Here is a 14,145-nt window from a genome sequence, read left to right as displayed (position 1 = left end):
AAAGAGAGGAGGCGTGAAGGTAAAAGAGATGAAACACTAGTAACGAAATAGAGAGAGAAAGAGAGAGAGAGAGAGAGAGAAAGAGAGATACGATGGCTATGCCAGTGGCATTGCTAGCGGAGGAGCTGAATGGTCAAAGCAATTTACTTCTGAACTCTCTCTTGGACGAGAACACACACACAGAGAAAAAAAAAGGCAAAAAAAATATACTGCGGTATAATTTTCGTAAATTTTTTACAAATATTTTAATCATTTTGTTCATCTGTTCGTTTTTAGTTGGTTCGGTTGGTTTCGATTCTACAAATGTTGTAACAAAATTTTGGAAAGAAAAAAACGTTCAAACGATTATTACTTGTAATTATTTGGAAATTGTTTTTTATATTTTAATAGTTTATAGTAATATTGACCGATATTGAAATTAGGTGTGTATATATATATACAAAGGGTGTTTTATAATCGTTGATACAATTGATAAGATAATTTTTGCGTGAAAACAAATAAATGAAAAATGTCGAAACAATATAATATATATTAATAATAAACAATTCCTAACGACAAAAGTGAAAACTTCGCAAAATACGTTTACGATTGATCTGCGTCGAGATAAAATCGAAAAGATTGACGTATTTTAAAAATAAATGTTAGGAAGAAGTGATCGTGATCCTCCGAAGGAGAAGAATGATAAAAAGGGTTGTGAAAAAAAATTCAAGAGAGCACTCAATTCGCGATATCTATTCTTATATATTACATAGATATACCATGTACCCTTTTATAAAACGTATACGTATGTAAATACGTACATGTATTAAATATACTTCATAGATAAAGTGACCAAACGTTAGAATGCAGGTCTAATGATATAGGTAAGACGTTATCGTAAAAAGTTATCGCCGATAGTAGCCTCGTGAACGTGAACACGAACAGTACGATATCTTCAGTCCGAAAAAAGAAAAATAAATGTTTACTTATCGTAAGATGATGGACTATACCGTTAGAAAAAAACCAACAGGAATGTAACTGTAAACGAAATAAAATATAAAACCCTAAAACAGGGTATAGTATATCATTTAAAATTCGTCGGTGTATTTATTATTATCAAATAAATTGTTAATCGGGTAGAGAAGTGTTTGATGCATTACCAACGTCCGGAATAAATATAACAATATATATATATGTATATATGTAGGAGAATGGGCCAGTTAGTTCTCTTGGTGCAAGTAAATGCCTTGCAAGACGAACGGATGATGAATTGCCGTCGTGTCTTAGCTTGGAAAATGTCTGCATTCGAGTGTATCTACTGTAAGCGGATAAGCCCGGATAAAATTCTAAATGAAGTTTCGCGTAAGACCAAAGGACCACCACCACCACCACCACTACCACCACGGACACAGGAATCCTTAGTGATAAATGGAACAGACGATTAGATTCTAACGAATCGTCCTTTCCTTTAGCAAAAAGAAAAAGACACAAAAAAGAGTAACTACCCTGAACATGTTTATATAAAATATATATATATATAAATAATTAATGTTTATAATTTAATTAATTTTTATTTAATAATAACATCAAAATATGAAAGATATAATATAGAAGCTAGTATCGTCGTGTATAAGATCGAAATAAATATGACGTGAACGATTGAACACGAATAATGAAATCTTCTTTCTAAATTTTGTCTATTTGTTAGATATTTTTGTGTTTTTTTTTTTTTTTTTTTTTTTTACATTAATTTATCGTTTATTTTCCTACACTCTTATATTTTCCAAACGCGATATCATTGCGTGCGTGGCGGGATTATTTTTCCGAGAGTAATTTGAAACGTATCATTTTCCGACCATTTTATTTAGTCATTTTCGCGTATCATACCTGGTTTACTTTATTTCTTTTTTTTTATTCATCCGATTCCTATTTATCGTCGATTATTATTCAACGCTAGTATTTTCATTGTTATCATTATTATCGCGCAAAATCGTAAATGCAAGGGGAATCGGAATTTGGAAAGAAATTTATGCAACCATCGGGGGTATCGTAATTAAAATTGAATTTCGAACGAAATTGTCGTATTCGCAGAATTACGAGTAAAACGTGAAATTCGTGGTATTATTATACGATAAGTTTAAAAATATTCTTTTCCTTATCTTCCATTGTCTTTGTTCGTCTCTCTCTCACACAAATACACGTAGACTTTCTTTCGAAGAATATAAATTGTGACATTAAGAAAAGTTCCTTGTCTTACTTACCTCCTTGGCCATCACCGAAAGGTATAAGTTCGCCGTTCTCACGTTTCCAAGTGATGTTTGGTTGTGGTGATCCCCTCGCTGCACACCGCAATGTTACGTTACTGCCTTCTTTAACGACCATGTCTGTACTCGTCGAATTGTCAAGAATGTCTGGAGGAACTGTAAAAACGGGAATTTTAGTTGAAAAACCCTAATCTCAAAATAGTTAGAACGGAAGAGAAAAAGAGAGAGAGAGAGAGAAAGAAGTAACATACTCGTATAATTTCAAAAACTTTTTAATACGAAATTATTAAAAGAGCACTGGACGCATTTTTACTCAAGAAGAAACTTTTAACGAGTCCTTTGTGGTTTTACAACGTTTTATCTGCCAACACATACATATATTTATATATACTTATCTATCTTGAACTCTTCGTTCTTTTTAAAATAAAAAAAATAAACATAAAACGAAAAAAGAAGAAATAAATAATCGAACATACAATACAATTCGTATATACATATATATATGTATTGTCGCAAATGTTACATCGACGAAACGTCATATTCGCGTAATAACACGTTCTTCTTCCACTCTTTCTATTTCCCGAGAGAGAAACTACTTGATATTGGATATCTAGTATCATGTCAGTGAGATTACAACTTTACGTCATAGGTTAATAGCTTCCTTTTTTCTGTTTTTTTTTTTCTTTTTAATTCCTGAACGGGCGATCTTTTAGCGATGTATTTGTAACGTTTCATCGATATTTCATATTTTCATTTATAACGATCAACTTCATTTAAACGTTTAACGATTGACAGAAATACGAGAGAGAGAGAAAGAGAGAGAAGTAAAATTTATTAATTACACGAATACGGTGAACCAACCTACAACTTCCAAAAAACCAGTTTGACTTTTCATAGGTTCTGTATTTATTTGACACATGTAATATCCCTGGTCGCTTGGGTTGACATCACGTATATGTAAATTCCACATCTTGTGTTCGCTGTGCGTCACTTTGATTCTATCATTTTTCGTTATCACATGATTAGCTATAGTCAGGATAGTTTGTGTATCGACTCTCAACCAGGCGACCTGAAACATAAAATTTTGTATAAATTTCTCAAGATAATACGATAACGTTATCGTACTCGAATTTATATAAAATAAAATATGAATATTATTCTCGTTGAGAATAATAAGGGAATAACGATATTCTCACGAACGAATTTTGCATTCGATTGTTGTATGCTTAATCACTCATGTTTCATTTCGTTTCTATCTATACGCTCGCATATGCGTTAGCTATGATTAATTAATCAGTACATATTTCTACATTTATAATTCGTACGATTTTATACGAACACACACATATATATATATGGCAAAATTAAAACGAAATAATATTTATATCGTGAAACATTTAATATCAAATATGTGCAAGAGAGATATACATTTCGATTTTATTTTAGAAAATATGATAGCTCATCGATACAAAATTAACACTCCAAATGACATATAAAGCAAATAGATTTGCATTTATATATATACAAAAAAAAAAACGTACTTAAATTAAAAAAGTATGTTTGTTATTTTTGTTTTTGTTTTAAAATATAATTTCTATTATAGCAAACGCGTCCCTATTGAGCCCGTTTTTTTTTTTTTTTTATAAATATATATCGGTTTGAAATTTCGTATTACATGTAACAACGTGCAGTATCATTTCAGTAAAATGTACAAAAGATATTCTTTGATCTCGGCGAAAATAAAGCTCGTTAGAGTTTCTTTGATGCACCATTACGAAATCGACTGCACTTTCGACGAGAAAGAGATATTATTTCCCCAAGCCGGACGGCGATTTGTTTGACAACGAAACGGATCTTTCTTCGTTACTTTCGTTCTTACGATGGAAAGAAAGAAAGAAAGAAGGGAACTGGGTTGTTTGATTTTCCACCTACTGGCAAGAAGAAGAAGAAGAAGAAGAAGAGGAAGAAGAGGAAGAAGAGGAAGAAGAAGGCAGCAGAAACAGCAGGAGTATCCTCCTCTCCGACTTATTTTCCAATTCTCGGTGTTTCCGACGTACGCTTTTTGATGGTCACTTTACATTGCAAATTGTGAAAGCACGGACCCTTCTTCTCCTTCTTCTTTCTTCCTTCCTTCCTTCCTTTCTTTCTTTCTTTCGTCAAAACCTACCGTTGATTTTATTCTCTTCTTTCCCTTTCCCTCTTTCTCTCTTTATCCCTCTGTCTTCTTCCTCTTTAAAGTTGTTCTTTCCAAAATATATATCCTACAGTTTCGAGAAACTTCTCTCTTTTACCAAGAGAGATGGAGAGAGAAAGAGATAGAAAGAGGGCAAAGTTGTTTAGCCCTTTCCGTTTTATATCATTGTATATTCAACTTGAAACTTTTATAAAATCTTTCTATACACACACACACATATATGTATACTACGTATTATTCCATGGAAATAACTCTTTCCCACATCTCTTAGAAAAGAAAATAATTATTATTTGAACAATTACGTAATTATATTTTTTATCCTTACATTTAATTGAATTTCATTCGCTTATAAAAGTAACGTTTTGTCAATGATTAAATAAAAATCTACTCGCGTAATCGATAAAAAAAGAAAAACAAAAACAAAGATTATTAACAATCGCTTTCGATAATGGATGAAACGACGATATGTCCGGTGCAATTTTTAGCGATAAAAGAAAAACAAAAAATCACTTTATCCTGCGATACGGTGGCTTGGGGTGGGGGGGGGGGCGGTTAGAGGGAGTTGGGATGGAAGAATGAAATTTAAAACGTCAAAGATAAATCCGCGTTGCGTTTGATTATTTTTCGTCGTGCACCGGAAGGCAAAACAAACTACATTTTCGTCACAACACAAAGCCCCTGGACCATTTGTGACAGAGGAAACGAGGCATCGTATAGACGACGGTCACCACCACACCCCCCTCCCCCAAACGACTCCAATTCGTGTACCCTAAAGCACCACCCATCGAAGCACCCATCCACTCCCTTCCCTCCTTCTCCTCCGTGCTCCTCCTCCTCCTCCTCCTCTTCATCCTTCTCCTCTTCTTGCTTTTACACATTGTTGCCGTTCACAGCTCTCTCTACCTAGGTATGGTTGGTTATAGTAGACGGTAGTAGCATACCCGATAAACGGTGCTTTGTGGCTACTGAATTGCATCTCCGATCGAACTGGTTTAGCCAGCAGACCTCCTTCCTTATTCGCTGACGTAACCACTTTGGGTACTGACGAAACCTGTTCTTGTTCAGTAAGCCATCTCAACACGTTCTCGATCACGAATATTATCCTAACCTCCTCCTCCTCCTCCTCCTCCTGATGATTATCTTTGTATAATTTCAATCCTTCTATAGCATATCGGATTTTGCCTTATTGTTGGAGTACCATAAGAAAATCTCTGGAGATAGAATCAAGCAACAAAAGTTTTCTCTTTATTTTGTAGAAAATTTCGACTATTTTTTTCTTCCTTCGAAAAAAAAATTAAAAAAAATCGATTATTTTATTGTTTTAAATACCGAATCGTTGATGATGATGTAGCACTACGTTCCTTACGTGCTACAATTATTATTATATCCAAATACTTCGAATTGGAGGACAAGACATTACGGAATCAAGAATATTGCGGGAATGTCTTCGGATTAACTGAACCTCCAATTATGCGAAATGTTATATCGAAAACAGGAATCTTCTCAATGATACCAAATATGCCGTCAGAATAATGCCAATATTATTTCACTTTCTTTCAGTTTCTACAATTTCATTATGATTATAATAATATTTGATTAACTTTTTCTATCTTAAAAAAATTCGTAAATCTTTGACAAATGATAAAATGAACATTTTTAAATAAGAAAAGGTATTCAATCAAACGTATATCAAAACTATAAAGGATTGAATATAAAATTGTATATCTTCGTCTGTTCAAAGATTTCTCGATTAAAAAAAATATATTTGTTCGTGTCCGTGATTTATTTTAAGACTTTTATTCTACTTATTTCAATGAATTCGTGTTGTTACGATTAATGATTAACTTTCAAGCAACAGGTGAAGTGGATTTTTCTTTTATTCGTATAAGAAAAATCGTTGCAATAGGAATTAAAGTGATATCGAGGAGGCAAATCTCGTTGTAAATGAGATTCAAAAGATATAGAGAAACACAGAAGAGACATAAACACTCATACACACCCACACACACACGCACACAGAGAGAAAGATAGAAGTAGCAAGACAAAAGGACGACATCGAACTTCATCGGGGGAGTCATGTCTATTGTTCGAATAACGCCGATACAAGTAATACTGTCTTCTACATAACTTTAAACTTATAAAGCATCGTTAGGATTGGTAGCAAAAGGTAATTGCAACGAAGCTGCAAGAATTCATTTCCCACAAAGCATTACCTCCTTCTTCTCCTCCTTCCCCTTATTCTCCCCCACCGCTGCCACCGTTCGAGAAGTCAAAGCAAATTCTCGCATCTCTTTAGAAAATCTCTTCTCTTTAATCTTTCTTTGATAAAGAGAGAGAAAGAAAGAGAGAGAGAGTTCTTCAACCCCTTTCCACTTCCTTCTTTTTCTATGTTTACTCATTTTGCTCTATTTACTGTCTACCTCTTGGTTCCCCCCGTTTTACCTCATACCCCATACCACTACATACCCTCTCTCTATCTCCCAGACTTTTTTCTTCTCGGAGGTTATTCGACTTTGTGTAGGAGGAACATTGCATGGAAAAGGCGAGGATCGTTTAATACCAAAGTAGTAGTAGTAGTAGTAGTAGTAGAGAGAAAGATTTAACGACATTTGGATTATTTGAACTAGTCAGCAACATTTTGTTCCTTCAAACGATGAAATTAAATATTCACGCTTTCGCAGAATATTAATCATATTACGTATAATTTTCATCTTTTTTCCTTCATCCAAATTTGTATTGTTTTCATATTTTGATTCGTGTTATTTAATACATATATATATATATAATATATTTTTTTATATTATAATATTATTTATAGAAGAAGAAGAAGAAGAATATTATTTATATTATAATATAATACATAATATAATTAATAAATATAATTAATAAAAAATAAAATTATATAATATATAATTTTATATTATAAATATATTATAAAGAAATATATTAACGTAAATATATGCAAAAGTATATAAATAAAATAATACAATACATAGGTATATCCGAGAGGTAGTAATTCTCGTAACGGTTCGAGGAAATCGAACAAGCCATCAGACACGGAAGAGAATTTCGTAGGAGTTGGAGGAAAATGTATTGGCAACGGGCTAGGACGTAGTTCAAAGTGTCAGAGAACGTAGGAGGAGGATGAGGAGGATGAGGAGGAGGAGAAGGAGGAGGAGGAATGGACAACAATACGTAATACGCCAGCAGCATTTAATCGGGCGTTAAACGATCGAACACGAAACGTCAGAGAACGTCGTTCAAGCGTCTCGAATTCGAGCGTGTGGTGCGAACTGAGGACACAATGACAGAAGCGGCCGTTTCCGTTTCTCTTCGTGACCACGAGGTTCCAACTAAAACGTCGTCCTTCCGCTTTACTCGAAACCACGATTCCTCTCATCTCCTCCTATATATAACTCTCTCATTCTCTCATTCTCTCTCTCTCTCTCTCTCATTCTCTCTGTTCTTCATTCTTCGTTTCATTCGCACATAGTCGAGCAGCAGTAACAACAGCAAGTCGTCATAAATCGAAGTTTCATCTAGTCGTGTTCTTATCCTATACACGAATAACATAAAATTCTATTCGTTTATTGTTTATATTTTTTTTATTTAAACAAATTTTCTATCACTTATACAAAATACACGACGATATATGCGATGAGTTTCATCTAGTTTCATCTAGTCGCGTTCTTGTCCTATACACGAATAACATAAAATTCTATTCGTTTATTGTTTATAATTTTTTTATTTAAACAAATTTTCTATCACTTATACAAAATAACACGACGATATTATATGCGATGAGATTCGTTAAATCATTTATTTAATCACATTTGTTTATTCGTTCGAGTACGTTGAATTGAATCATTTTTCTTTTTTTTTTATAATTAAATATAAATTGAAATTATATTCATCACAGAGAGAAGAAACGTGACGAATCTTTTTTTTTTTTTTCTCGATATGACTTTAAGAAAATGTTTTAAAAAAGAAATGACATAGTTATACTTTCTCGATACCGAATAGCGTTGAATAGAAAGATAATGGGGGGTGGGAGGGAGGGAGGGAGGGGGGAAGCGTCAAGAAAAAAGTTTCAGTTCAGTCAAAACTTTTCAGTTACTCTCTCTCTCTCTCTCTCTCTCTTTCTTCGCAAAACTAAATTCTTTTCTATCATCTTTCGAAAGTAACGTATTGTATATAGAATACAATTGGTTTTTTATATTATATATATATTTCATTTAATAATTCGTTACAAATACTTGCTGCTGTAACTGTAGTCGATCATTTTAACGAGTTAATTAATTTCGAAAGAAACTTATCGAATATCGAACAACGGCCGATAATATTTCTCGCAATGGAAAAGAAAAAGAAAAAGAAAAAGAAAAAGAAAAAAAAAAAGGAAATTTAAGAGAACTAACTGACGCAACTTTTGAAATATTTCAACGTCATTGTTTTTCGTCTATTTCACATATTATTCGAGTTCGTTCGAATGTAAATTTACCGGAAACTTGCCGCGAAGAGGAGGGGGGAGGTAGGGGCAGGGGAGGGGCACCGGATGTTGGTCGTACGAGAAATCAATTAATTTTTGATCCTAGTGAAAATCTCTCTCTTCTTATTCCTCTCGTTTCACTTCGTGCTTAATTTTCTCTACGCATACTCGTAACCTATTTTCAACGGGTTTTCCCTTTTCTACCCCCCCCTCCACTCTCACCGTCTAAATTTTAAATCTGTTTATAGAACTATACTATATTATCTCTTTTTATTCTGTTCTTTTTTTTCTTCGTCGTTTTTTAAATTATTACACAGTTTTAATTTTATGTGATAGAGCATTATATCATAAAATAATAATAATAAAATAATAACCGTGAAATTAGTTTTTCATTTATCTTTTACGTTTGCTTACATACTTACCTCAACGTAAATCTTTGGGGATTAAAATGAAATAATATATAGCCGAGATTTTTATATAGAATTAATACATTTCGTAATTACAAAGTTTTTTCGTTTCGATAAACTGCGTATGTAAAAGTTCACGATGTTAAAAATGGTTAATAATTCAACGCAGACGAAAAATAGCGTATGAGAGAGAGTGAGAGAGAGAGAATTAGGAATTGGAAAAATTTTCCACATCAAAGGAAAGGAATACGATCTCGCAAAAAGCGTGAAATACATTTTAAAGTATCTCAAGTTGATGGAAAGAAAGGACTGACCCCTTCCCCCTCTCACCCTTTTCCCGCCCCCGCCCCCGCCGTTAGGTGCTTCTGACGAAAGCAGTGCCGGTGGTAACGTTTCAGTGAACTCACTCGAAACTGGGTTAGATGAATTCTTGCAGTAGGGTTGCAAAATTAAAGGGGTAACGTTTCGGATGTTAAGTACCGGTAGGCTCTTATTACGGGCATGTGCTCGTGACTCTTACGAGCATTACACAATGGCCACTTGGAATGCAGATGACGCTGGAAATGCGTAGAAACGCGTCCATTGTGTTAAAGTTCCTCGAGTGAAATGCGCGAAAAGAAAAAGGGGAAAGGGGGACAGTAAGAGATCGAGGGGGTGGGGGTGTAGGGGGCGAGTGTCGCGACACCACCACCACCACCACCACCACCACCACTACTGCTTTTCATATTACGCATTTAAAAGTAAATGAGACCAGTTTGCGTCAGGAACTGTATGTACCTCCTCACTTTTTGTAAATTTTCACTCGTCGTCTAATTAAAAGACATACCTCCTCCCCCTTTGTGAAAATCGTTTTTGAGTTTGCAGTCCGTGCCAGGATTCTCATTCCGTTCACGAATTGTCGAACGTGTTTAAGTGTTTTTCTTTTTCTTTTTTCTTTCAGATATTTTCAATGGGCTAGGAGAATAGAATATCGAGAATAATTCGATGTACTTAAAAAGTTAAGAAATATATATTTAAAGTATCAATCAATTTGTGCCGAGGTAACTATTAGCGATTCTAACTTTTTTCTTTCTTTTTTATTTTTTTATTTTTTTTTCTTGTTTTTTCTACTTCTTCTTAGAACGTTTTCATTCATAAAACCGTTTTAATAAGTTACAACGTTTAGTAAGAAGTCCAGAGGCGTTTGTGAGCTATTAAAAACTTATCTAATAATTCGCTTGTAAATTAAATGGGAACTTTAACTAAAAAGTTCTTTTTATTAAGATTTGATAATAATATTCAAGAGAAAAATGTTTAATTTTTTTTTTCAAGGATAGTTATACCTTTTCATATCCATCAACATTTTCATATGAATATAAATATGAATAAATTGTAATTAATTATTTTTGTATGTTGGTATATCTGGATTCTTTTAATTTTTATCTTATCCGAGTATTTTCTTTTTTCCCCCCTGTTATATTATGAATGACAGATACGAATATAAAATTAGAATACGTAAAACTAGCAGTAACGGTTTGTTAAAAGTAAAAATAGTTTGCAAGAATGAAAAAGAACAAAAGGATAGGTTAACTATTGTTATTTAAAGATTTTTTTAAATTATTATGAGAACGTAATAAAAGATATATCTATTTTTAGCACTTGAAATTCATAACTAGGTCAATTTTATTAATTAAACTGAATGCACATTTTTATTTTCTTTTCTTTTTTATTAGAAATAAATATCGAACCTCGAGTTGAAGAATTATTTTGAATCTTTTTGTTATTCTCGTACCCATGTAAAACCCATAAATATTCTACGATTATAAAATCGATATATCGATTGACGTTGCCTTTCTGCGAACCTTAAAATTACAAAACTCTTGCAATGAAAAAAGAAAAAAAAAGAATTCATCCAGACGTATCGGAAAAAAGAATAAAAACGAAGAAAGAAAAGGCAGTGAGTTAATTTACAACTAGTCGTAACGTTTGATTGCTTTCCTTGGTAATCCAAGGAGACTTTATACTCACCGGGAATCACGAAAATTAATGCGTAACGCGTGCACCGTATAGATGATGTAATACGCACATAAAAAAGAAAGAAAAATAAAGAGAGAGAGAGAGAGAAGAGAAATCGAGAATGAAACAGAAGAAAAAAAAAGAAGAAACTTTTTCATCAAACGAGTATTGAAACTGCAAACATCGTTGGTGGCAAAACGTGATACTAGCGAAGAGTATCATTTTAATATCGTGCAGAGTTCGGAATGATTCGGTTGATAATATAATCTAAAATAAGATACGTAAGTATATAAGCAAAAGAAGAAAAATGTATTTGACACCTTTTTCAATACTACATTGGTAAAAGAGTACGATGATAACCAGTATATATGTATAAATGTGCAAAAGACTGGCATATGATCTTGCTTTGTGCCAATGTTAACGTACGAGATAAGTCGGTAAACAGGAATCGGATGAGAGAAAGCTAAGAGAAAGAGAGATAGATAGACAGATATAGAAGAAAGTGAGAGAAAAAGATGAAAGAAGAAATCGTTGACCCGAAAATGGGAAGTTTCGAGAATAAATTTTCATTATTTCCAGGGAAATATTCGTGCAACCTCGACTGGCTAGCTTCCAGAAAAATAATAACGTAACATTTTACTTCGAAACCGGTCGACATACTCTCCTCTCATCCTTTGCATGGATATCGTTCTCAACCACTCCACCCCCTTCTCCCCTGCCACCCCTATTGGATTATATCGGGAGGCTCGTGTTTCTGAAAAATGCTAACTTTACGCCATGACATCGGCGATAGTGTTGATCTTCTTACGGACGCTTGGATAAGTTTGTTCAACGAATTGTGCAATAGAGATATATTTACTTTTATATTTTTTTTTTTTTTTTTTTTTTATTAATTTTACGCTTTTACTTCACAGAGATACGAGCTACCAACTTTTTATCCTATCTTTCTCAAGGAAAATTCATTGAAATACGATTAATATATTTGTTAGATATTTATTTTGGTATTTTATTTACGATAGGAATAATCGATTATATTTAAACGGATTAAATTGAAAATACGTTTGCGATCTTTTTTTTTTTTCCTAATTGTTTCTTTCGTAACTTATCGAATTTATAGTTTTTAGAAATAACATCGGCAAATTTTCTCATGGGGGATGAAAAGGGGAAAGGGAAAATCTTTCGGAATTCTGATCCTCGAATAGTTTGGTTGTTTTGAAAAAAGTCTTACGTTTCAGATACTCGTGACGCGCAAACTGATTTGTCATAATGTACGTGATTTCTCAAGACTTTTCGAAAACACTTAAAACACATCGAAAAGAATTCTTCTTTTCGCTATCGAACTTCTCGTAAATAATGGATTCATAAGTTCTGTGTTTTGGACTTTTTGAAAAGAACTATGATTCTTCTTTTCTATTCTTTAAAAAATAAATACTGCGAAGTATTTCTTCGTGATGCAACTCGGCGCGTAAACTCGTGAAAATCGTCCAAGAATTCTCTCTCTCTCTTTATCTCTTTCTCTCCTTCTATCTATTCAATAATTCTCTTGAAGCGATCTTGAGATACTCGAGCTAAAAGTTTGCGCATACTCTTTCTAGTTCGGTGAACGAGTAACTTTGTCGTACGCTTGTTTACAGCAAGTACCAGGTCCAGAAAGTTTCCTACTGAATTGTACGTTTCTATAGAATCGATTATTACTTAGAAATCGGCCATATGTTTTAAACCAAACTAGAGATTTTCTCTTTTATATCGAATTTTAAAATATTTTTCTATAAATATATCGTATAATGAGAGAAAACAAAGTAAAGCTTTCAGATCTAACGCAGCGTTGAGAATTATTGTTATTCGACCATTTTGAAAAACACGTTTTCGTATTTGGAAAAAATTGAAATGGAAAAGAAAAAAAATCCCCTCTTCCCCCAAAAAAGTGAACAACGAAATGTTAAAAAAAAATAAAAAACACTATTAAAAAAGGTATATGAAATTCGAATTTAATTAAATCTTCCCGGTGTAAAATCCGCTCGCGTTGTTGTGGTTCTAATCTCTTTCGTCGACGCAGTTGCTAAAATTGAAATCTTGTTTTGAATTGTACCGACAATGAGAGAGGAGTCCAGTTAACAATAAAATCCTAAACTCGCTTAATTTCACGCGTTCCAATGCGTTTATGCAAATGAAAGACAGTACAGAGTCGAAAAGTTAAAGTTATTTTAACGAGTATTTAAATCGTACGAATTGTATCCGAAACTCATATAAATCAATGAACCACCTCCCAAGGGGTAATTCATAGGATGTGCCAAAGAGGAAAGCTGCAAGGGGTGAATGCAGTCTTAGGAAGTAAACCCATCTTCTCAGACGTTGCAATCTAACGCGAATCGCATAAATTTATTTTTCTTCATATATGCTTTTAAAAAAGAACTCTTCCCCGTTCCCACACACATCGTAGTAAGATTTTTCACATCTTTCCACTTTCCACGGAATCGTATATTTCGAATGGGAAATTTATAATCGAATTTTCTTTACATTACGACAACGAATTTCATAAAATGTCACCAATATCTTTCACCGCAATATATATTCGAAATTATTTCCTACGATATAAATTCGTTGATAATAATAATGACGTGATATAATAAGTTTTCAAAAAGAAAAAAGAAAAAGAGGGAAAAAAAAACAATCTTACGGTTAAACGAACGGTGATTAAAACTGTAATCGATATTTGTTTTTTCTTCTTGGAAAATTCGAGAGATGGATTCGATGAATAGGAAAATGAAAGGAGAATTACAGGTGTGGATGTGGGTGTGGGTGGTAATGCGTGTAATGGCT

At 33.2% G+C, this 14,145-nt stretch overlaps 1 protein-coding gene across 4 annotated transcripts in view; it reads right to left on the bottom strand.

The window, feature by feature from the left end:
- LOC122516584 (limbic system-associated membrane protein-like) overlaps positions 1-14,145 on the bottom strand; it is a 213,359-nt gene that overhangs the window by 19,310 nt on the left and 179,904 nt on the right. For all 4 annotated transcript variants that reach the window (XM_043634523.1, XM_043634524.1, XM_043634522.1 and 1 more), the window contains exons 3-4: positions 3,105-3,312; positions 2,241-2,399 (exon numbers count right to left, since the gene is read on the bottom strand). In XM_043634523.1, the coding sequence (XP_043490458.1) occupies positions 2,241-2,399; positions 3,105-3,312 (367 nt within the window). The remainder of the gene's footprint in view (positions 1-2,240; positions 2,400-3,104; positions 3,313-14,145) is intronic.

Source organism: Polistes fuscatus, unplaced genomic scaffold (assembly GCF_010416935.1).
Source record: "Polistes fuscatus isolate 324 unplaced genomic scaffold, CU_Pfus_HIC Scaffold2, whole genome shotgun sequence".
NCBI lineage: Eukaryota > Metazoa > Arthropoda > Insecta > Hymenoptera > Vespidae > Polistes > Polistes fuscatus.
Note: the sequence above shows the minus strand (reverse complement) of the source record. Positions and strands in the feature narration are given on the sequence as shown.